We start from the raw sequence: 22,279 nt of genomic DNA, 5'->3' as shown, positions 1-22,279 counted from the left end.
CTGAAGAAAAGGAACTGGCAAATCTTTCAAAGTAACCCATACAGGGCAGTAACTGAGCAGAGAATTGGCCGGGTCAAATAAAGGGTCTCAGGGCATCACTACTGCAAAGTGACCTGCTCCATGAACTCCACCCAAACTGAGCAAATGAAAAACTGTATCCACATCTATACATTTGGCGAAGTAGATCCCTTGCCTAGAAAGACAAAAGATGTAATCTTATTTGCACCCGCAACAGCCAAAGACGAAGCTTTGAGACTGGTAACGGACATAACTTTTCCCATGAAATATAAACAGACACCATGCTGCTGAGCCTGACGAATGCTTTGAAAAAGAGGTTTTGGGGAGAGGGTTCGAGAAACGGATGAATCACTTGAAGGAAATTGAATCACCGAATCGGCACACAGATGCTGAAGAAGATCTAGGCCCTCATTCCACATCTTCTGGAGCAGCCTTTCACAAGAAGGTTGGAGCAGTGGAGTGTGAGAAAGTGAGAGAGCAATAGTGAGAGCAAGAAACGGGAGAGAGAGAGAGCTGAAAGCTTAGTTGCAAAATAGATGAGTGTGAGAGTGATTCAACTGAAGGAGTGAGATAAGGTTTTGTCCTAGTGACAAAACCTAGTAGTCACTAACCATAGTTAGTGGACTAATTGCGGTTAGGGGGAAAAACCTCTTAAAGAGGGAAAAGTGCCCCTAACTAGCTTATTAAATTACATTGGTCACTGCTGAATTATATCTATAATTCTAACACCCCCCTGCAGTGCCAATGTCATGTACAAGGATGATTAATCACCAAACGGATATAAGTTCAGGGCACTGCGAAATGCCTCAAACTTTTCACGTGAAAGTGCTTTGGTGAAAATATCTGCAACATTGTCATGTGTGGACACAAAGATCATACTGATCTCTCCTGCATGCAACTTCTCTCTGACGTAGTGATAGTGAACCTCAATGTGCTTCGTGCGAGCATGAAACACTGGATTCTTTGCCACTGCAATGGCACTCTGACTATCAGTGAGAATTGGAGAAGGACCCTCCAATGACAGATGAAGATCAGCAAATAGACGACGCAGCCAGACACATTCAACTGTTGCTGTGAAAACTGCCCTGTACTCAGCTTCACATGATGAGGTAGCCACTGTAGATTGTTTCTTGCTCAGCCAGGAAATGCAAGCTTTACCCAAAAACAAACAATTGCCACTAGTGGACTGCCTAGTGTCATAATCACCAGCCCAATCTGAATCACTGTAGGCATGCATCTGCAAGTCACCCCCCCTGGGAAATAACAAGCCAAAAGACTTCGTGCCCTGCAAATAACGGAAGATGCGCTTAATTGCCTGCCAATGCATAGTTTTTGGGCTGTGCATATACCTGCTCACCTGAGATATTGCAAACTGAATATTAGGTCTAGTGTTGCAAAGATAAATGAGGCATCCAACAGCCTGACTGTAAAATGTGGCATCAACTGATTCTCCTGCATCATGCATTGTGAGTTTCAGCCCCGGCTCCATGGGAGTGGCTATGGGCTTACAATCATGCATGTTAAATCTGTCCAAGAGTTTGTGCACATACTTGGACTGAGATAGAACAGTGCCACGTCTCTCTTGAGAGAACTGGATCCCCAAATAAAAGTGAAGCAGCCCCAAATCTGACATGTCAAAGTTGGTCTGCAAATCAGCTTTGAAATCTGCAATATTATCTTCATTGGACCCTGTGAGCAGTAAGTCATCGACATAAAGAATGATGACTAAAATTTCCCCCCCATCCTTCTTGATGTAGAGGGTGCTCTCAGTAGGACTATTGTGCAGCCCCTTGCTGGTCAAAAAGGCATGAATCTTGGCATACCATGCACAAGGGGCCTGTTTCAGCCCATACAAAGCTTTATTTAGCTTGCATACCTGAAGTGCATTTTCTGAAATTTCAAAGCCTGGAGGTTGTTTGACATAAACCTCTTCCAACAAGTCTCCATTTAGGAAGGCTGTTTTAATGTCCAACTGATGAACATTCCACTTAAAATGTGCAGCCATTGCAATAACAGATCGGATGGTGGTCATCCGGGATGTAGGAGCAAAAGTCTCCTCATAATCTATGCCCTTTTTCTGAGCATAGCCTTTGGCAACCAGCCTTTCCTTGTATCTGTCAATGGAGCCATCTGGCTTCAGTTTCACCTTGAAAACCCATCGTGTACCAATGGCATGTTTACCTGGTGGCAAGTCTACGACCTCCCAAGTCTGATTTTTCTGAATGGACTGCAATTCATCGTGCATGGCATTCATTCAATGCACATTGTCCTTTGCTTCTTCGAATGTTGCAGGCTCCTCCTCATCGAGAAGAGTACCTGCATATGCTGATGCCACTGAATTAGCACCTTCCATGTGCCTTACTGCACTGCGAGTCGCACCAGGTAATGGAGCATCAATCTTACTCTCCCTGAGAGTCTGTAACAGCCAGTTTGGGACTGTTTTTGCTGCATGTATGTCTGCAATTTCTTGCTGAACCACCTGTTCCACTGCCTGTGGAGGTGGCAAGACATCCTGTGGCTGAACTGGAGCATCGGTAGGTGGCTGTAAATTCTGATTTGCATCAGAAATATCAGCAGGGGAACCCAAGGCAATGGGTAGCAACCCCTAAAAAACATCCTCTGAAGAAGAAGGCATATGAAATTCATCCTGAGTGTGAGCTAAATTTTCTGCAAATATCACATCTCTACTGACAATGATCTTGTGTGTAGCAAGATTGTAGAGACGGTACCCCTTGCTTTCTGCACTGTACCCAACAAATATGCACTTAATTGCCTTATCTGACAACTTATGCCGAAATTCAAGTGGCACATGAGCATATGCAAGGCATCCAAAGACACGGAAATGATCCATTGAAGGCTTTCTCCCATTCCAGACTTCATAGGGAGTTTTTGTTTTCAAAGCCTTAGTGGGAGACCGATTTAAGATGTAGTTGGCACACATTAGACCTTCAAGCCAGAATTTGTGAGGCATGTGTTTGCTTTTCAGCATACATCTGTCCATCTCCATAAGAGTTCTATTTTTCCTCTCAGCTTTGCCATTTTGCTGAGGGGTCAGCCTCACTGTGAGCTGATGCACAATACCCTTGCCTTTCAGAAAAGCATCAAAATCTGCAGACAAGTATTCCCCACCTCTATCTGTGCGCAATGTCTGTATCTTGAGTCCAGATTCATTTTCAACCATGGCTGAAAAGTGTTTAAACACCATGAACACTTTTGATTTGCGCTTCAGCCCAAAGACCCAAGTGAAATTGGAGTAATCATCAATAAAAGTAACAAAGTAGAGATGACCACCCAATGATGGAGTCCTCATGGGACCACAGACATCACTGTGTATAAGCTGTAATTTTCGGACAGCTTTAATTGAACCATCCTTTTTGAAGGGAAATCTGTGCATCTTGCCTAAAATGCACCCTTCACAGGCATGTGGAGGAGGTATCTCAAGAGGTGGCAATGCATCAACCATAGAGTGCTTCTGAAGTGTCATCAAGCTGTTGTAATGCATGTGGCCATATCTGGCATGCCATAACTCTGCATTCTGCATGGCAGCAGTAGGAGTAGAAACTGCAAGAGTATGGGCTGCTCTTTTCTAAAAAAGATCAAGCTGAAAAAGCCCATGCAGCAGAGTACCAGATAATCTCAAGACATAATCATTTTCTTTGTCTCGGACAGCACATTTGTCATCCTCAAAGACGACCTGAAATCCAGCCCTGTTAAGAGTGGACACTGAAAGGAGATTCTTGGTGATACCAGGCACATACAAGACATCTGAAAGTCTGAAAATTGAGCCATCAATGGCAGTAAGCTCAACTTGTCCTGTACCACGTACTGAATATGACGAGTTGTTGGCACAAGTGACTTTCTTACCAACGGGAGGTGGATGCAAGGAAGTGAAGATACCCTTCCTAAAAGTGATATGCTTGGAGGCACCGCTATCAAAATACCAAGTATTCAGTGTTTCATTGACACTGAAAGCTGATGCATCCGTGGAAGGATCATAACTGCAAGTCAAAAAGGCATATGTACCACGTACTGAATATGACGAGTTGTTGGCACAAGTGACTTTCTTACCAATGGGAGGTGGATGCAAGGAAGTGAAGAGACCCTTCCTAAAAGTGATATGCTTGGAGGCACCGCTATCAAAATACCAAGTATTCAGTGTTTCATTGACACTGAAAGCTGATGCATCCGTGGAAGGATCATAACTGCAAGTCAAAAAGGCATATGTACCACGTACTGAATATGACGAGTTGTTGGCACAAGTGATTTTCTTACCAACGGGAGGTGGATGCAAGGAAGTGAAGAGACCCTTCCTAAAAGTGATATGCTTGGAGGCACCGCTATCAAAATACCAAGTATTCAGTGTTTCATTGACACTGAAAGCTGATGCATCCGTGGAAGGATCATAACTGCAAGTCAAAAAGGCATATGTATCATCATTACAAGTGGTTGTACTATCCCGAGCATCTGGAGCAGTCAGCCTAAAATCTGAAATGCAAGATAAAAAGGCATAATCATGTCCAACAAAGTTGGCTGCAGCATCCCCATTGTCAGATGCATGAGGAGCTGAATCTGAAACAGCCATACCGGAGCTGTTTTTTTTCTCTTTTGCAAGCCTTTTCCTGCATTCTGCAATGTGATGACCTGGCTTTTTGCAGTAATGACAAAAACCCTTCTTCTTGGGCTTACTTGCATCATTCTTAGCCTTTTGTGAAGGCTGTCCTGACCCACTGGAAGGCTGATTTACTGATGTCTTTGCCTGTCCCTTTCCTTTTGACTTGAACTTTGAGAGCATAGCTTGTTCACCTGCACGTGAAGCCAAGTTTTTCCTAGCCTGCTCTTCCTGAAGCAGAATTCCTATCAACTCATGAAAAGTGAGAGGATTTGCACCCCCCCTCAATGATAAGTTCAGCGAGGTATGAAAGCTGAGATAAGTCTCAGGAAGAGAATTCAGAGTGGTGGTAATCATCTCTGAATCAGGAATAATCTCATCAATGTTCAATAATTGCTCTCTGAGATCCTGTAGCTTTGTGAGGTGGACTGACATGGAGTCACCCTCTTCCATATGTGTATTACTTAACTCTCTTTTCACCCTTGCATCATTCCGGGCTGCATACATGCTTTCTGATATCCCACGCTGCCTTCGAGGTCTTACACGATCGGATAAGCGGAATGATAAATCTTTTTACTGAAAGAGAAATACACGACAAAGCTAAGGCATCACGTGAATCCCATCTCTTCTATAGCTGCACCAACAACTTGTCTTTTGCAGCTGCACCCTGTGCACGACCTCTTCCTCCTCCTTGCTGGGGAGGGGTATTAGGTGCCATACCTGCTGGTCAGATCTCATCCCCATTCACATAATCCCACAAATTACGAGAAATCAGAATATTACGTACCATAAAACTCCAGAGGGAGTAGTTGGTACCATCCAACTTGTCTTCCTATGAAAGACCACCAAATTGGAAATCATTCTGATTTTGCTGGGCCATGTCTGAGAAAGAGATTACAGCAAATACAAAACTGAATTCCCTTGCTGGGGATGAAATGCACAACTCCCAAAAAACACAGCCAAGCACTGGCTGAAAATGCAACTCAGATTTCTGCAATTTCTCTGTCAAAAATCTGTCAAAGCATCAAAACTCTCCCAAAATCTGCCAAAAGTGCTGCAAAACACTTACAGAAAGGTAGTGTGAACTTAAAACTCCAAAATTGCTCTCCCAACACAAAAGCCCCGAAAGAGGCCTGAAATTGCAACCAAAAAAGGGCAAATTGACCAAAAGCCCCAAATGTTGTAAAAATTGCGCTCTGTCTGCAAAAGCCGCAAATTTCACTGCGAAATTGCAGTGTAATCACAAAATCCCCAAATTTCTGCAAGAAATTGTACTGCAAATTTGAAAGCCCCAAATTTCGAGCTTGAAATTGCAACCAGAAAGGGGCAAAAGCACATAAAGCCCCAAATTTTACAATTTCAGCAGAAAGCCCCAAATTTTTAGGCTAAACCTTTGAATCTGCCTGCAATGTCTGCTTACAAGCAACTACGAACCCGAAAATACCCAAATGACTGCAAAAGACTGCAAATGTCTGCACAAATATCACCAGATCTGCAAATGTTGCAGAAGAATTGCAAGAATGCCTACCAAGGATCACCGGTAGATGAAGGAACTTGCACAATAAATCCTGTACAGAATCCGTACACCTGCAGTACAACTGTACGGAATGCAGTATGGCGGCTGATACAGGTGTGCAGTACGGAACTTGCAGGTACGGATGTACGGATGAGCATGTACAACACAGTACGGGTGTACACAAGTGTACGGTAGGTACGGCAGATCTGCAGTACGGATGTACGGATCTGCAGGTGACGAAACAGTACGGTGCAGTACGGATGTGCAGATCTGTACGGTCGAAGGTACATACGGAGCGTTGGTACAGACAACGAGCAAATCTGGTACGGTGAAGGTACATACGGAGCGCTGGTGCGGAGCTGTACGGCTGCAGGATGTACGGCGACGAATGGCAACGCAGGTAATATTCTAGACTGTACGGAATCAGTCCGTACAGATTGTACGGACGATGAACGATTGGAGCAGGAAGCTGTTGGGCTGGAGCTGGAGGCGAATGTGCAGCAGGAGTAAGAGCAGGAAGAACCCGCTCTGATACCAAATGTGAGAAAGTGAGAGAGCAACAGTGAGAGCAAGAAACGGGAGAGAGAGAGAGCTGAAAGCTTAGTTGCAAAATAGATGAGTGTGAGAGTGATTCAACTGAAGGAGTGAGATAAGGTTTTGTCCTAGTGACAAAACCTTAGTAGTCACTAACCATAGGTAGTGGATTAACTGCGGTTAAGGGGAAAAACCTCTTAAAGAGGGAAAAGTGCCCCTAACTAGCTTATTAAATTACATTGGTCACTGCTGAATTATATCTATAATTCTAACATGGAGCAGATGTCTTGTGGCCTACATTCAGGAGGACCACGAGGACCTGTGTGCTACAGACAAAGCTTGAAAGGGGCTGCCTACCTAGGCTGACACACAAGGCAGCAAGGTTGAGAAGATCATTCTGGACAGAAAGTCTACAGATGCTTGAGGTGGAGCACGTAGGCTCGAGTCTAGAGATAGCCGGCAGATAGGAGAAGTACCCTGTGGTAAGATCAGAGGACCATAGGCCCTTTAACTCCCTCTGAAATAGTGGTTGAGGATGGCATACGCTTCCTTCCTTCAGAATTTTGGGCATGAAAAGTAACTTCAGTAGCAGAAATGGATGGCGCTGAAAGAAAGGACGGTACACGAGGAGAAGACTGTACAAGAGTCGACGCAAAAGCAACGGATGGGGCAAGCTGCATGATAGCTGGCAGATGTTGAACAGAGAGTGGCGAAAATTGTACGGGTGAAGCAAAAATCTGTACAGATGAAGGCTGGGGCAGATCGATAGCAGGAAGAGAGACGCCATGCTCCATCGCTGCTCACACCTTTACACCACACACACACACACACACACACACACACACGCACCAAGTGCATATGGGATAACTCCCAAGATGACATGTGGCACTCACACATCAAACCATTACTAGATCTCCTAGTACAAAACATCACACACACACACACACACTCTTTGGCTATGATTTCTCCAACACCCCCCTTCAGAACAAAGAGTATGAGACCCAACATGTAGGGAGTAGACCGATCCCCCCTCATTAGAGTTTTGGAGTAGGTACTTGTACAAGCTTTAAAACTTATACAAACATGTTATATAGGTGCTTGATGGAGATAAAGAGGGAGAGAGATGAAGATGCTTAATGTAGCTTGAGCCTCGTTACTTGTTGGAGATGGAGAGGGGAGAGTCGAGACTCGAAGTCAGAGGTAGATGTTTAGTGTGAGATCATAGTGAGAGGAGAGGGGGTTTATATGGAACCTTGCCATCTAGGAGGCCCAAAATCAGTTTGGCAGAACCACCACTAATAACAAAACCAGCCATCCAAAACAAACAAACGACCCCAAAAAACCCCACACACAAAAACAAACAAACAAACCACACAACAACAACAACAACCCCCTCAAAAAACAAAACAAAACAACAACAGCAAAACAAAAAACAAAACGAAAAAGTACGGGTCGTACGGAACCGTACGGGACGTTCTGTACATCGAATGAGGGCAACCATGCCCGTGTGATAGTGACTTCTCACTCAGTGTGTGTGTGTGTGTGTGTGTGAGAGAGAGAGAGAGAGAGAGAGAGAGAAGAAATGATACTCCAATGTAGACACCATGAAAGGCTTCCATTCTTTCATCATCATCAATGAGACAAGTGAAGTACAAGCCTTTATAGGCTAGACACACACACACACTAGCTAGTTATGTTGAATTTAAACATAATAATAAATGATAAATCGGGGGGAAGCTTTGAAATCCCAACCCATACAACAAAAACTTCGATAGCAAAAAGGAATAAACAAAGAAGAATATAAGACAAAGGAATGAGAGAGAGAAAGAAAAGAAAGAAAGAAAGATATAAGGGCATGTAATGCGTTTCGTGTAATGAGTAAGAGTGTTGGTGACATGGACATCTTGGAGGCATGGAGCTGACAAGGACGGTTGTCAAAGAAGCCCTCCCAAACTCCACTGTGCCTCGTTGACTCAAAGGCATAAAAATCTGTGACGTGTCACTGGGCTGCATCTATCTCTGGCTCATGTAATATTGTCAGGACAGGCTGTCTCAGAAGTCTCTCTCTATGTCGTCGCATCTTCATCAGATAAAGACCAACACGGGCCTGGTTTTGAAAATGGATCAGGCGAGAGAGTGGTCCAAACCTGATCCCCTCTTGATATAGGCAGTGGTACTGCCCTTGAATCTCATAATGTGCCGGACATGTGCGTAGAGCATGCTCCTCTATCTCCACCTCCCCCACTGTGCAAAGTCTGCATATCTGCTGCTCTCCCGGTATGCTGGCAGCGCCCTTGAATCTCATAATGTGCTGGACATATGCATAGAGCATGCTCCTCTATCTCCACCTCTCCCACTGTGCAAAGTCTGCATATCCACTGCTCTCTCTGTATGTCGACAGCTCTACCTGCCCTGCCTCTATCCCGAGCTGATGGGATGAGACTCTCATCTGTCCATTGGCAATCCTCAATGCATGTGAGATGCGTCTGTCCTCCAGGTACGAGGGTTTGATGACCAGTCCGTCCTCTGATAATTTAAGGAAATGGTCGCGATAGAATTGGATCTTGGTGGGGAGTACCTGGTCCCCCCCTCCCCCGAGTCTGGGCCGTGTAGAGCTGTAACAGATCTAACCGTATGATATGGTTGATCTCATCTCGTGGAATCAGGGAGGATGGGGCATCCAAACTGTACTGGAAGGGGGGGATTCCTCGACCCATACAATCTCAACCGGCTCACCTCAGTAGGTGAAACTATGTCGATGAAGCACTGCTCGCAAGGTGTTGAAAATCATAACCTTGGTCTTGCTAAGGTTGATTGTCACGTCCCTCTCCTTGCAAAACACTTCTTTCTTTTAACAGAGAAAAGGAACTTCTATTAATGCTTAAAATCCAACCATACAAATTGGCAAAACCAGAGAGGTGCCAATCGTGGCCAAAAACAAAACAGGCTGAAAGAAAACCCGCCTGTTGCCAGAGATCTCAGCTCACTGCCTAGGGATTCTCTATAACAAGGGCTAACAACCACTGTGGTGGACTATACAGCCAACGAATCCCTTGCGGCGTGAGATCATAAAATACACCTACAGGCCAAGCCTTGCAAAAACATGCCCGCCTATCGTCAGTAGCTCGAGAATCTAGAAGAACGCCGCACTCCCAAATGGATCGCAACGTACAAATGATATCTTGCCAAATGGCAACTAGCGTAGCCGTCGGAGGAACATGGTGCTAGCCCATGACCCAGCTACAATGGGCCACCCAGATGTTCCAAGCCGTGATGCAGGCCACCGTCTCCCAGACAGTATCCTCTCTCGACTGAGGGGGATGGTGAGAAAGGGGGGGAGTAGCCAAGTGAAGCTCAATGCTGTGAATGCTCCGACCTTGTATCCGGTAAGCTGGCGAGACTGTGTCTATGGAGAAGGCGTGGCTCCCCTCTGTAAGCCAAGCTGCCATACCCAATGTGAAATCTCTTTGCGTGCTCTGAAGCCGTGCCACAATCCGAAGCGCTGCGAGCCAGATCCTCTGAGCTGCTGGGCAGCTCCATAAGCAGTGAGGAATAGTCTCCATAGCTCCGACTGTACATCTGTGGCAGCTGCCATCAACCCGCATCTGCTCAAGCCATGGGTCCACTGGGAGACCACCGTGTGCGACCATCCAAAAGAAATAGGATATCTTATGTGGATGCAGGCTAGACTACAGGCGGGCCCAAAATCTGGATCTAACCTTCTTGGGCACCTGCTGCACACTCTAGTGTCTCTCCCGTGAAGGGGTCCAAGCCGTTGCGTCCATTTGGATGCGACGTCCTATCCGTGTGGTGTACGAGAAGAAAGGCACCTCCTCCACTCTCTCTGAGAGACCTGCTCTAAGCGTGGGGCGCAAGCTTCTTTACTAGAGCTCAACCAAACTCTCTCTGGCAAGCAAGGCCTTGGTGGCTAACCAGGTCCTAGCTCCCATCTCGAGTAGGTGTCTCCCATATCCTGTCACCTGTGTATCATCTGAAGATTGTGCTATCCTGAGATCAGCTGGGTCCATCTCTGGTACTTTGAGAGGGTCCATCTCAAAGTCTAGTAATCCCACTTGTCTATCCCCTGTGCGTGTGTTGAAGTCACCAAAAAGAAGGACCTCTCCCAGTCTGGAGAACTCCATGATGTCATCGTAAATCGTCTCGTATGGGCTGTGGCCCTCTGTAGTGACTTCATGCACGTATGATGATGTGTCTGGGCAAAAGTAATCACAGGAAGCTAGAGCGTTTCCTACTCAGAAACAAGGACAGCGATTGGCCCCAAATGCTGGTGTCCCTTGTGGTATTTCTTTAATATTCATATAAAGCCAAGCGGCTGATTGCAAGGTCTCCTGAAAGCTGCACCACAGGCAAACCACTGCCCACAGACTTCCAATATCCTGCACACCCTGCAATTCCTGCTCAACCTTATATGGCAAATAAGCATCCAATTGCTAGGCAATCCTGCAATCTCCCTGCCAACCAAGTGTGCAACAGAACCCCAAAGGCATCAACTAACCTTGCACTTCCTGCACCTACACAACCCAGTGCCCAACCAGCGAGACACGGCTGAACAACTGCAGAAAAGCCCCAGACAGCCAAACTCTGGTGTAATCAATTCACCACACACTTCCAAACAAGTCGCCCTTATTAGTAGCCCTCCTAGCCGCTGCCCAACAGCAAAAACCAACCCTTCTTGGCGAGAAATCAATCTCAAATGCAATAACCAACCAACAACCAGTCCGGGAATGGCAAAAGCAGGAAAAAGCTAGCCTTCCTCTCCCCAGAATCCACAGAAATCAGGTCACCTAGGCTGGAAAACCCTAGATCCTTCAAAGAATAGTTGATTCTGCCCTAGCACAACCCCAAAAACAACTTAGAAGAGGTCGCCCAAGCCTCGAATGCTCCAAAACCAGCAGCAACAGCCCAAAAGCAACCAAAAACAGGTCGAAATCCCTGTAGAAGCTCCTGCTCGGCTCCAAAACAGCCCACAGCACATGCAGCCAGCCTCCGTGCAGCCTGGAAGCAGCAAAAACGAACTGATCTGGAGGCTCTTGGCACAAAAACGAATCTCTTTGAGCTTGTGGCACCCCTGGCAGCCCACCAACAGCCCATAGACTGCCCTGGTAGTCAAAACTTAGCAAGGCAATGTGATAGAATAGAGCCGTGGAGCACTTTCCCAGGCTGGGCAAATACAGAGAAAATGCTCCTCTGTCTCAACCACCCCTAGCGTACATGGCATGCAAATCCTCTGCTCTCCACCAAGAAAGATTTATTAACATATGTTGAAAGGCCAAAAAAAACTAGATCCAATCATGGAGATACACCGCTCATAGGGGAAATTGGGGGTCTCTAGCATAGCTCTAAAAACTACTTATGAAAATGAAAATAAAAAGGAGCTAGAAATAGATGGGCAAGAATTGGAAGGAGTTCTGAAGGCTCCAGTCGTGTCCCGTGTCAGCCATGAGTAGTTTAAGCTCTACATGGGCTTGACTATTGTCCCATCGGGAACCTTGGTGTCTCTAGAACATATCACACAGAGAGAGAGAGAGAGAGAGAGAGAGACACACACACACACACACACACACACACAAAGTCTATTAACGTCCATGGGAGACCAAGAGGTCTATGGGACAACGTGGAAACCAACTACTACGCTTAGGGAGGGCATAGGGCAGCTCCATTTTATTTAAAGTACCTATGTGATAATCTAGATAAAACGTATGTAGATATAGCTGGCCATACATCAGTTTAAGACTGAGAGTCTTTTGGTTTTGATTTAGATTCTTTAATGAGTGCTACTCCTTCATGATAGACTGCCCATTTACCTCCTTCCTCGCAGCCTGAACCTTTGCTAATTCCTTTGCCTTATCCTTCAGTTGAGCTCTTGTGAGTTCTTCGGCTACCCATATCTTAGTCCCTTTCAGCTTATGAGATTGTTGTAGTGGTCTCGTGAGTTGAATGTAATGATAGCATGACCATTATGCCTACCCATCTAGACTGCTCGAACTTCACCATCATCATCAGGATTGTCATCTACGTCAACTGTCCAATCAAATAGTAGGCATGGCTCCTTTGACATGTGCAAAGGTATCATTGAATGATTCCTCTTCTTTATACCATTCATCTGGAAGCCCCCCATGGGTAGGCTGCTCGAACTTCACCTTCATCATCAGGATTGTCATCTGCGTCAGTTGTCCAATCAATGGTAGGCATGGCTCCTTTGACATGTGCAAAGGTATCATTGAATGTTCCCTCTTCTTTATATCATTCATCTAGAAGCCCCCCAATTCTGATTTTCTAAGCATTATCCTTTCAAGCTGCATATTCTTTAATCTCTTCCTGAATATCAACTTTGTTGACCTTTGCATCAAACTCCACAATCACTTCTTGCTTGGCTGTCTGCAATTCTGTTTGAACTAGATTCTTGACTGTAGAGACTAGTTGGTGTTAGGGGGGGAAGCATTACATGACTTTACAACCTCGTCAATGACTTCCTTCTTACCAGGTCCTTCCAAAACTTGAATTCTAGTTATGGCATCCGCCAGTTGCATCTTCAGCTCTCTCACTTGATCCTATAGGAAGCAACTCTGTTCATGATACCCAATAATGGGTCGGTCAAAGAGACCACCTCGGTCATAGATATGCGCATACGGGGAAGGCGTCTTGGTTGTAACTGTGGCGTATCGAAGGTTGCTGGAGTAGAGGGTGATTTTGAAGAGGAGGGTAAGCTAGGCTATTCTTTGCCGGTCATATCTCATGTTACCCCCTGGCTGAGCTAACCCCCTAGTTGAGCTGGGGGTTCAACCTAACTAGGTTTTCCTAGTTGGTGAGGCTAGGCGGGGATAGGCGGAGGGCTGGCGGGGCTAGGCGGGGGTAGGAGGAGGGCTGGCGGAGCTAGGCGAGGGTAGGCTGAGGGCAGGCGGGGCTAGGCTGAGGTCTGGCGAGGCTAGGCGAGAGTGGGCGGAGGGTTGGCAAGGGTAGGTTGAGAGGCGGCGGGGCTAGGCTGATAGGCGGTGAGGCTAGGTTGAGTGCGGCGAGGCTAGGCTAAGGGCAGAGAGAGAGGGAAGGGGGAGGGAGGGGGAGGCGCGGGCTGAGAGAGAGATAGATAGAGATAGAGAAAGAAAGAAAGAAAGAAAGTTTATTAAAGTCTTCGGAAGACCAATGGGTGTGTGAAAATCTTGATACAACAAGCTGTGGTAGTGGAGCTACTAAACAAGCGTCCATACCAATGTAAAATGCAAAAATGCAGAATGGCAGTACTAAGTCCTAAGTACAACATAGTCATGTCGATGGTCGACTATATATCAATCTCAGCATCACATTACTCACTTGCCATTTAAAAACTATTAATATATTATTATACTATTTTTTATACTAATTATCATACACCCTTATTACTTCCCTATCCTATTCCACTCCTCCCTCCTCATTCCCACTTCCACTTCCCATTACTCACTTGCTATACACATTTGCAAACTATTAATATATTATTACATGATTTTTTATACTATTTGTAAACTTACATATGGGCAAAATCACAGGTGTCAAAGCGATCCTATTGTGGTCATACAACAACTGTGCTTTTATTCAAGGGTATATTTATCCTCATCAACAAGCTTATTTACTCAAGGTATGAAGTGCATAATTTGTGCACTAGGTGTTTACTTTGTGCCAAAATTGTTTGCCACACACACACACACATATACATATACCGAGAATTTTCTAATATTATCACATCTACATTTCTCCAATGGGCACAAAACTTTGTACACTCCTCAACCTAGGTCTTATTGACTTGCATACAAAGTGGTGCACCCATCTCATAAGTACTTGTTCGGATAACACACCTCCTATGTATTTTATGACGATTGTGCATAACACTAGGAACAAAATGGTGTATCATGTGAGACAGACTATGCAAAGCATATCCAATGGACACAAGACTTTACACGTTCCTCAACCTAGGCAGTATTGACTTGTGTGCAAAGTGGCATCCCCATCCGATAAGTACTTGTTTGAAAAATACACCTACGATCGTGTTTTTTGACGATTATTCGAAGTGTGTGAGTTGCATAGCGGTGTGGATATTCTAAAGAATAGATAGGTGTGGTCTGCTCCTAGGGTGATGGTGAGACAGAAAAGTCACTGATATGTGAAATGAAGGCAGGAGATCCCATGAGATAGTCAACTACACTAGACCCCCCTCCATGTGGGAAACATGTGAATCCACCTGAGGAGAGCCAGCAAGGCAGGCCATTATATATGATAAGATCATGTATCCTTCCCATGTCTAATAGTGCATGCCCATAAGATGTGATTGGCACGCGTCTATCTGTGGAAACTCGAGACATCCCAGCCTTATCTATGTCAACAACTGGTAGTAAGATAGAGTGAACATGAAAATCTAGAAGAAATACCTAGTGTGTGCATGTCCTCGCGTTGAAGTCCCTGACTAGGAGAACTTCCAGGCGGCTCGAAAAATCTACAATGTCTGGGTAGAGGGCTGCATATGGTGATGTCTCAGCCTCCTCGCGTAGGTCTCTGGCAAAGTGCTAAGTCTCAAGGAGGAAGTAGCGGACTATGATGAAGAGATCCTCACATCGCGGTCGTTGGATCCGTATCCATTAGAACCTGGCGTGTGCATTTTATCTCTCGATGGAGCGTGAGTGATGATCAGTATAGTACTGCTATTCCCAATCCTTGAACTCCTCTCGTCTCTTGAGTCTCATCTCGATATGTTGTCTCCCATGTATATCCATTGACCATAGGCAGAGGTCGCTCTGGACTATGATGTCTCTCTGTATAGAAAGCTATATCTTGACCTGTGTAGGATTCCGTATCTGACCATAAAGTGCCGTTGCAGTTCCAAACACTGCAAGTCAGGTTCTCAGTACTCTGAGTCTCATAGACCTCACCCCTCTATGCTGGTGTCCCTCAGATGCTTGTCGGGGACCTATCAAGAGCCACCCCTCTTGAACTATATCCCACTTCCCCTCATTTCGGGTGAAATCCCACTGCTGTAGAAGGATACGCCTCTTCTTCACCTAGAGGGGTGTAAGATCCTCATCTAAGTGGATCTCTAGGTGTGTATGCAAGGTTGAGCGTCTACGTAGTGTCGCGAGGCGGGCCTGGTAATCTCTGAAGCGAATGATGAGAGGCTGCTCTCATTTGGGGTCACCTCAATCATGTGCTCCGAAACCCCAAGAGTGGAGGTCACCAAGTCGACTATGTCATCCATGGGGGTAGTAGCTGTGTGTGGGATGCCACGTACTCTAACATTGAGAGCCTTGTTGACCCTCTGCTGCTGCTCTAACATGGTGGCTGAAACGGTGGCCTTCACTGGTTCCCGTTTAGCAACATCCACTCATCTGGTAGTCTTTGCAATGGCCGACTGCATATTGGCTATCCTGCTGGTCCATCATTTGGGGCTGTCACCATGGCTGCCATCTCCTTCCGGAGCTAGGATATCGCTGGCCCTCTGCCAATTATGTTCAGTGAGTGATTTCTCTAGCTTGTGTCTATATGCTTAAGATTTTTTGTATTCCATAGCTTGTGTCTATATGCTTAAGATTTTTTGTATTCCATCTTTAGTCGGGGCTAAGGTTTTCTAATATTGCTCCTCTTGTTACTCACTCTATTAAGAGAGAGAATGCATTGTGGTTAGATTCCATCATTTTGTCATTAAAAGTTAAAATCTCTTATTTTGCTCTAAAATGGTGCTGAAACGGTGGCCTTCGTGGGTTCCCGTTTAGCAACATCCACCCATCTGGTAGTCTCTGCAATGGCACTGCGTACTGGCTATCTGTGCCTCAACTGCCTCTACGGCTGGTCCACTATGTGGGGCTGTCACCATGGCTGCCAGCTCCTTCCTGAGCTGGGATATATCCTGGCTCGGGCTGTGAATAAAACAGGTCCTGTTCCACCTCCCATGTGCGAAGGCAGTGTATCTCGAGAAGGACATGATCCCACGAGTCCGATGGTATCGTGTGGCCATGAAGTGTGCAGGGGTGCGGCGTGAATAGGGGCTGGATAATGGGGGGTGGAAGTGGATACTGGTGGGGAGACAACTGGAATGAGGACGTAGTGAGACCAAGTGAGCAGGAGAAAGGTGGCTGAGTGAGGGGTAAGGGTGACAGAGATGAGATGTACTGTGGGGGATGGGCATAGTGGGTCAGGCTAAGAGGAGCTCCCCTCACCCCAACATTGATAGCGTTGCTGTTCATGACACAGCCACACCTAGAGTGGTGGGGCTGTCCCCTCCAAGGACGGTGCAGGAGATGATCCCAAGGGTGATAATGATGGTGATATAGGGGCTGGTGCAGGTGGTGATGATGTAGAGGCTGGTATCGGATTTGAACTTGGTTTGGTTGCCTTCTGCGCGGTGGTACTATCCACCTGTTGCTGTGTTTATTCACATCCTTGGTGCTTCCTCTCATCTTTGAGTCTCTCTTTCTCCTTGTCCCCTTTGTCCCCTTTTGCCATTGTCTCAGCCCAGCCCAGCCTAGGGGTTAGCTTCAGCCCAGAGGTACAAGTAGACATGGCCAAGATGGAGTGGTGTATCCTCCTCCAAATCCCCCTCTGCCTCCACCCCAAAACAAACTATTCCTGCTAGCAGCAGCAGACCTCTCTACTCTTCAAATCCTGTCCTCCAAATCCCCCTCTGCCTCCACCCCAAAACAAACTATTCCTGCTAGCAGCAGCAGACCTCTCTACTCTTCTGTTGCCAGGACACCCTCTCTGTATGCAAAGACATGTTACCAAGGTGGTTTTGACCAACCTATTCTCAGGCAACATGAACATATTTATTTCTTACAACAAGAAGTGAGGGAGTTGAATGCTGGAAGAGGTGAAAGCTAAACTTCGGGTCCTTGAAGGGCCTGGACAACAATAGTTATAGATGAATCTGTAAAGGCATGTTAAGGCTTCTCCTCCTACCCCCCAGTTGGTCTCCACAGTCAAGGATTTAGTGCATACCGAAGTTCAAACAATTAAGGAAGTGATTGTGGAAGTGGGACTCCAAAAGACTGGTACAAAGAGGACACATTTAGTGAAACATTGACAAAGGTCAAAGAATGGACGGATGGTGATGAGGAGGAAGATGACGACTCAAGACCAGCTTCTATTGGACAATCTAAAGGTCATGCCATCCTTACTTTGAAGTCAAAAGATTTGCGGATCAAGCTCCTCCAACAATCTTATAAGCTGAAAGGTACCAACGTATGGATAGCTGAGGAGCATACACAAACTCAACTCAAGAACAAGGCAATGGAATTAGCAAAGGTCAAGGCTGCCATGAACGATGGGAAATGGGCAGTTATGGATAGCTGAGGAGCTTACACAAGCTCAACTCAAGAACAAGGAATGGAAGTAGAAAAGGTCAAGGCTGCCAGGAAAGATGGGAAATGGGCAGTATACCGTGAAGGAGTAGCACTTCTCAAAGAGTTCAAATCAAAACCAAAAGACTCTGAGTCTTAAACTGATGTATGGGCCAGCTATATATGTGTATGTTTTATCTAGGTTATCAAAGTACGTACTTTAAATAAAAATGGAGCTGCCTCTGCACTCCATGGTAGCTGCCCTGTGCCCTCCCTAAGCTGATGTACTAGATGGTTTTCATGTTGTCCCATAGACCTCTTGGTCTCCCGTGGACGTTAATAGACTTTCTTTCTTTCTTTCTTTCTTTCTCTTGATGTTACTTGATTTGCTGAAAAGAGACTATGGGGGGGAAGAAGGTGTATAGCCCTTCCTACCTTCCATTACAGGTTTAGTGGACTGAAGGGGGCCCCCATGAGCTGTCCCTTCAACCTCCACCTGTAGTAGTTCCAAAATGTGGGACTTGCTTTGCCTTTGTCTTGATTTGCTAGTACTTTCTTGCTGTTGTGCAGGTCTAAATTTAATTTTGGGTCCTGCAGGTCCAAGTGGGAGGGCTGGGGTGGAGACATGACCCTGTATAGTGTACTGCTGCTGTCGGTGAAGTGCAGGGGCTGGAGACAGCCCCGTGACCTGTATGTGATGGCGAACAGAGGTGGGGGAGGCGGGGGCAGCCCCACCCCCTGTACATGGTGACACAAATAGGCGGAGGGGGCTGGAGAAGCCCCCGCGAACTGAAGAGGCGCTGCTGGCGAGGCTGGAGCAACTCAGCTGCTGTGTCTGAGGGCACACGGCGGTGGTGGGTGGATTGGGCAGCTCCAGGCTGCAGAGTTGTCACCCACAAGCATTGGCAGGGGAGACAGCAGAGCGGGGTGAGGGAGCAGGGAGGGCTGAGCGGGGTGAGGGAGCAGCAGTGAGAGAGAGAGAGAGAGAGAGAGAGAGAGAGAGAGAGAGAGAGATTAACATCCGCTGGAGGCCTTGTGGGCCTATGGGACGAAGTGCAAAGTATACCAAAAGGGAAAACCCATACAAGCCACAATGGGCTGGAGCAAAGGGCATGCTAAGACCCTTGATAAGTACCTTGCTGAAATAGAGAGAGACCACACATGAGCTGTGATTGCCCTAAAAAGTAGCTTGCAAAGAATATTGGTAAGTGGGATCAGACACAGAGAGAGAGAGAGAGAGAGAGAGCTAAATTGTCTTATTTTTATCAGGAAAGAGCTCACATGTACTACAGTGAGATGAAGCCTGAACAATTTGCATTGATGCAAAAGTACCTCTCTGGTCGGGCTTCCAAGACCAGCCAACCACTCGCAAAGCTTTGAAAGGCCTTTGTGAATAATGGTATGGTTTGTTGCTTCTATTGTTCATTGCATTTTTTCTACTTAGCTACATTATGTTACATATGGGTACCACGGTAAGAAACTTGTATAGATGTGCTTTCTTGGCAATTGCCTCTAGTGCCAAAGAGGAATGTAAATGTGTTTTCTTACATCATACTGAATCATCTCAATAAAGAGGGATCCTCATTGTTATGTCAATAATGCTTCCTTTTCGTTTTTCTTCTTGTTTGGCCATATGCTAATAATATACTTCTTCCAACTAAACGCCATCATTTTTGTATCGTCAAATTGGCAAGCACTTTGTATACGATTTGCGTAAGTTTATTTTTGTACGTGAGCATGCAAAGTTATGGGAGTGCGTTAGGTAGTAATTAGAAAAGCAAGCTAAAGAACAGAACGTAAAGCTAAAAACAACTTTTAGTTCATTTTTCAATAATTACATGTGCTTTTAATAAGTAGTCTTGCCCAGGGGATTTGGAAAATAACTAAATAGTTTTCAATTTACGTCTAATTAAGTATTTTGTAACTTTCCCTTTTATTTTTGCACCCCGAAACCTGTCTATCCATGCACACATATTAATACACCCCAAGTTTCTATGATTTTCTTCAAGTTGTCAAAAGCTAAAAGCTCTTATTTTTCTTGTCAAATTATGCAACGGAGAAGCTGTGGGTGCAAAGTGATGAATAGAAAGAACATAGACCAAGAAATGATCACACCTCATGCACATTCATGAGATCTAGCAACTCAAGAATAGCCTTCAATCTATTTGGATCCATTTTGATCTCTCCTAAAAAAATTGTGTGGCCCATCATAGTCTCTCTATTAAGAATAATTCACTCTTTTTGGAATTTATAAGGAGCCGATTCAAGAAAGTACCTTTAAATGCTCCCTATGATCTACCTCATCTCTACTAAAACATGTGATGTCATCAAAGAAAGTACCAATGAAAGAAAATATGTGCTTTTGAAAAATTCTACTCATGTGATTGAAGATGGTTGGAGCATTACTCAACCCAAAAAGTGAAAACAAGATGCTCATACAAGCCCTAAGACATACGAAAAGCAATTTAATGAATATCCTCCAGTGATATCCATACCTCATGGTATTTGCTATTTAGGTATGTGCAACAAAAAGCATGTGTTCCTCTTATGCTATCCAAAATCTCGTCTATGAGTGGAATAGGGAGCCCATTCTTGATTGATAGCTTATTCAAGGCTCGATAATCTACATTCTCCAAGGTCCATCCTTCTTTAAGGAGAGCAACACCAGTGAAGAAATGGGTGAACTGTATCAGTTTGCTCTCTACTAATTCCAGGACCTCTTTTTGGATTTCATGTGCTTTGTTAACCCTTCAAGGTGGTTTATTTGGTTGAGTGCTTCTTGGAATCAAGTCTAAGTTCAGTCTTCAAGCCACTCAAGTGGCAAACTCTTGGGTTAGTCATTTAAGAAACAATCTCCATATTTATTAATAAAGATTCTCCTCTCCTCGATCAGATTATCTCCATTGTTCTCCTTGTTAGACTCATTTAAGAAACAATCTCCATATTCATTAATAAAGATTCTCCTCTCCTCGATCAGATTATCTCCATTGTTCTCCTTGTTAGACTCATGTACATAACGCAAATATGAACATATAGCACCTTTTGAAAACCTTTGGAACATGGCTCACCGTAGGATTGAGACTCTTTTGTACCCCTGCTAAAATGGTAATGTCTTGGCCATGATGTCAAAAGGAAAACCTTCTTCTCACGATAGTCAGAAGGATTCTATGTTTGTTAGCACTATGGTTGTCCCAAAATGGCATCTACATTAGCCAATGGTTCCAGCAAAAGGTCAAGATGGTCCAAGTAACCCTATATCTAACTTGCTCCCAATTGGAGTGAGTGAAGGACACATCATGGAATGCTCTTGTAGTGCTACTTGTGAGATCCATATCTAGAACAAGGGTAAATAATGCTATGCATCAAACTCACATAAAGGAGAAACAATGATAACTTGTCTTCGACATTCCCCAAGCCTTCCTAAGCCCATGAGCTATAGGAAGGCCCATGAGCTACATCTTCCCCTCTCAATTTTGAGTCCTTTAACTAGTTTTTCCTTTTTGGCTTCTTATCTTGCTAGCTTTTTTCTCTTAAATTTTGTGAATGTGTAATCACAACCCCCTCTCCTTATATTTCTACAAAAATTGTCCCTTGAATTTTGTGAGTGTGTGTTTACAAACCACCTCCTTATATTTCTACAAAGTTTACTCATCTACTCACTTTTAAGGTGTAGCTGGATTGTTTTGTTGTCCCATTTTGTTATCTTTTCGTGGGTAGGGTTTGGCTCCCTCCCTAGGGAAACCTCATCCTCTTTGTTGAAATATGTCCTTGTTCTTCCTAAACTCAAGCTTATCACGTTTCATTCCAAATCTTTCTCGATCATTCCTTTTCTCTTCACTTTTGTACTAGGACGATGATTTTCTTCAAGTCTCACACACCAAAAGTTACTTCCCTCTAAATGCTCTTAGTCAAACCACTTAGAAACTTGTAGGACTATGAAGTTTTGATACGAGATGAGAAGTTTGTACTCGAGCAAAGTAACCAAAAATCTATCCTTGTCACCGATCTTCTACTTAAAGCTATCCCACTCTATAAACATGTCCCCATCAAGAGATAACAATGCTCACATATCTATTTCTTAAATCCTTCTCAAGTCTTTGAAACCATACCTTGACATGCTAGTGCTTAATGATGTAAAAGTAGAAGTGAGTTCAACTTTTCTCTGTCCTAGCCTCTTCTTGTGCAAAATATATATTTAGCCTCTGCAGACATCCTATAAGCATCTTGAGCTTATGATTGCCATTTGCATGCCAATCAGATGTGACCTTTCCACTTCACACAGCCACA

General features: G+C 45.0%; 1 protein-coding gene across 3 annotated transcripts in view; it reads left to right on the top strand.

Annotated features, from left to right (window-relative positions):
- ECHIA (enoyl-CoA hydratase/isomerase A) overlaps nt 1-19,567 on the top strand; it is a 45,144-nt gene extending 25,577 nt beyond the window's left edge. For all 3 annotated transcript variants that reach the window (XM_087380583.1, XM_087380585.1, XM_087380586.1), the window contains exon 5: nt 19,262-19,567. In XM_087380583.1, coding sequence (XP_087236709.1) covers nt 19,262-19,372 — 111 coding nt within the window. In that variant the 3' untranslated portion in view covers nt 19,373-19,567. The remainder of the gene's footprint in view (nt 1-19,261) is intronic.
- Nucleotides 19,568-22,279: the final 2,712 nt, after the last annotated feature.

The sequence above is a fragment of the Dipteris shenzhenensis genome, chromosome 10 (genome assembly GCF_047967505.1).
Source record: "Dipteris shenzhenensis isolate YYH24624 ecotype China chromosome 10, Dip_SZ_1.0, whole genome shotgun sequence".
Taxonomy (NCBI): Eukaryota; Viridiplantae; Streptophyta; class Polypodiopsida; order Gleicheniales; family Dipteridaceae; genus Dipteris; species Dipteris shenzhenensis.
Note: the sequence above shows the minus strand (reverse complement) of the source record. Positions and strands in the feature narration are given on the sequence as shown.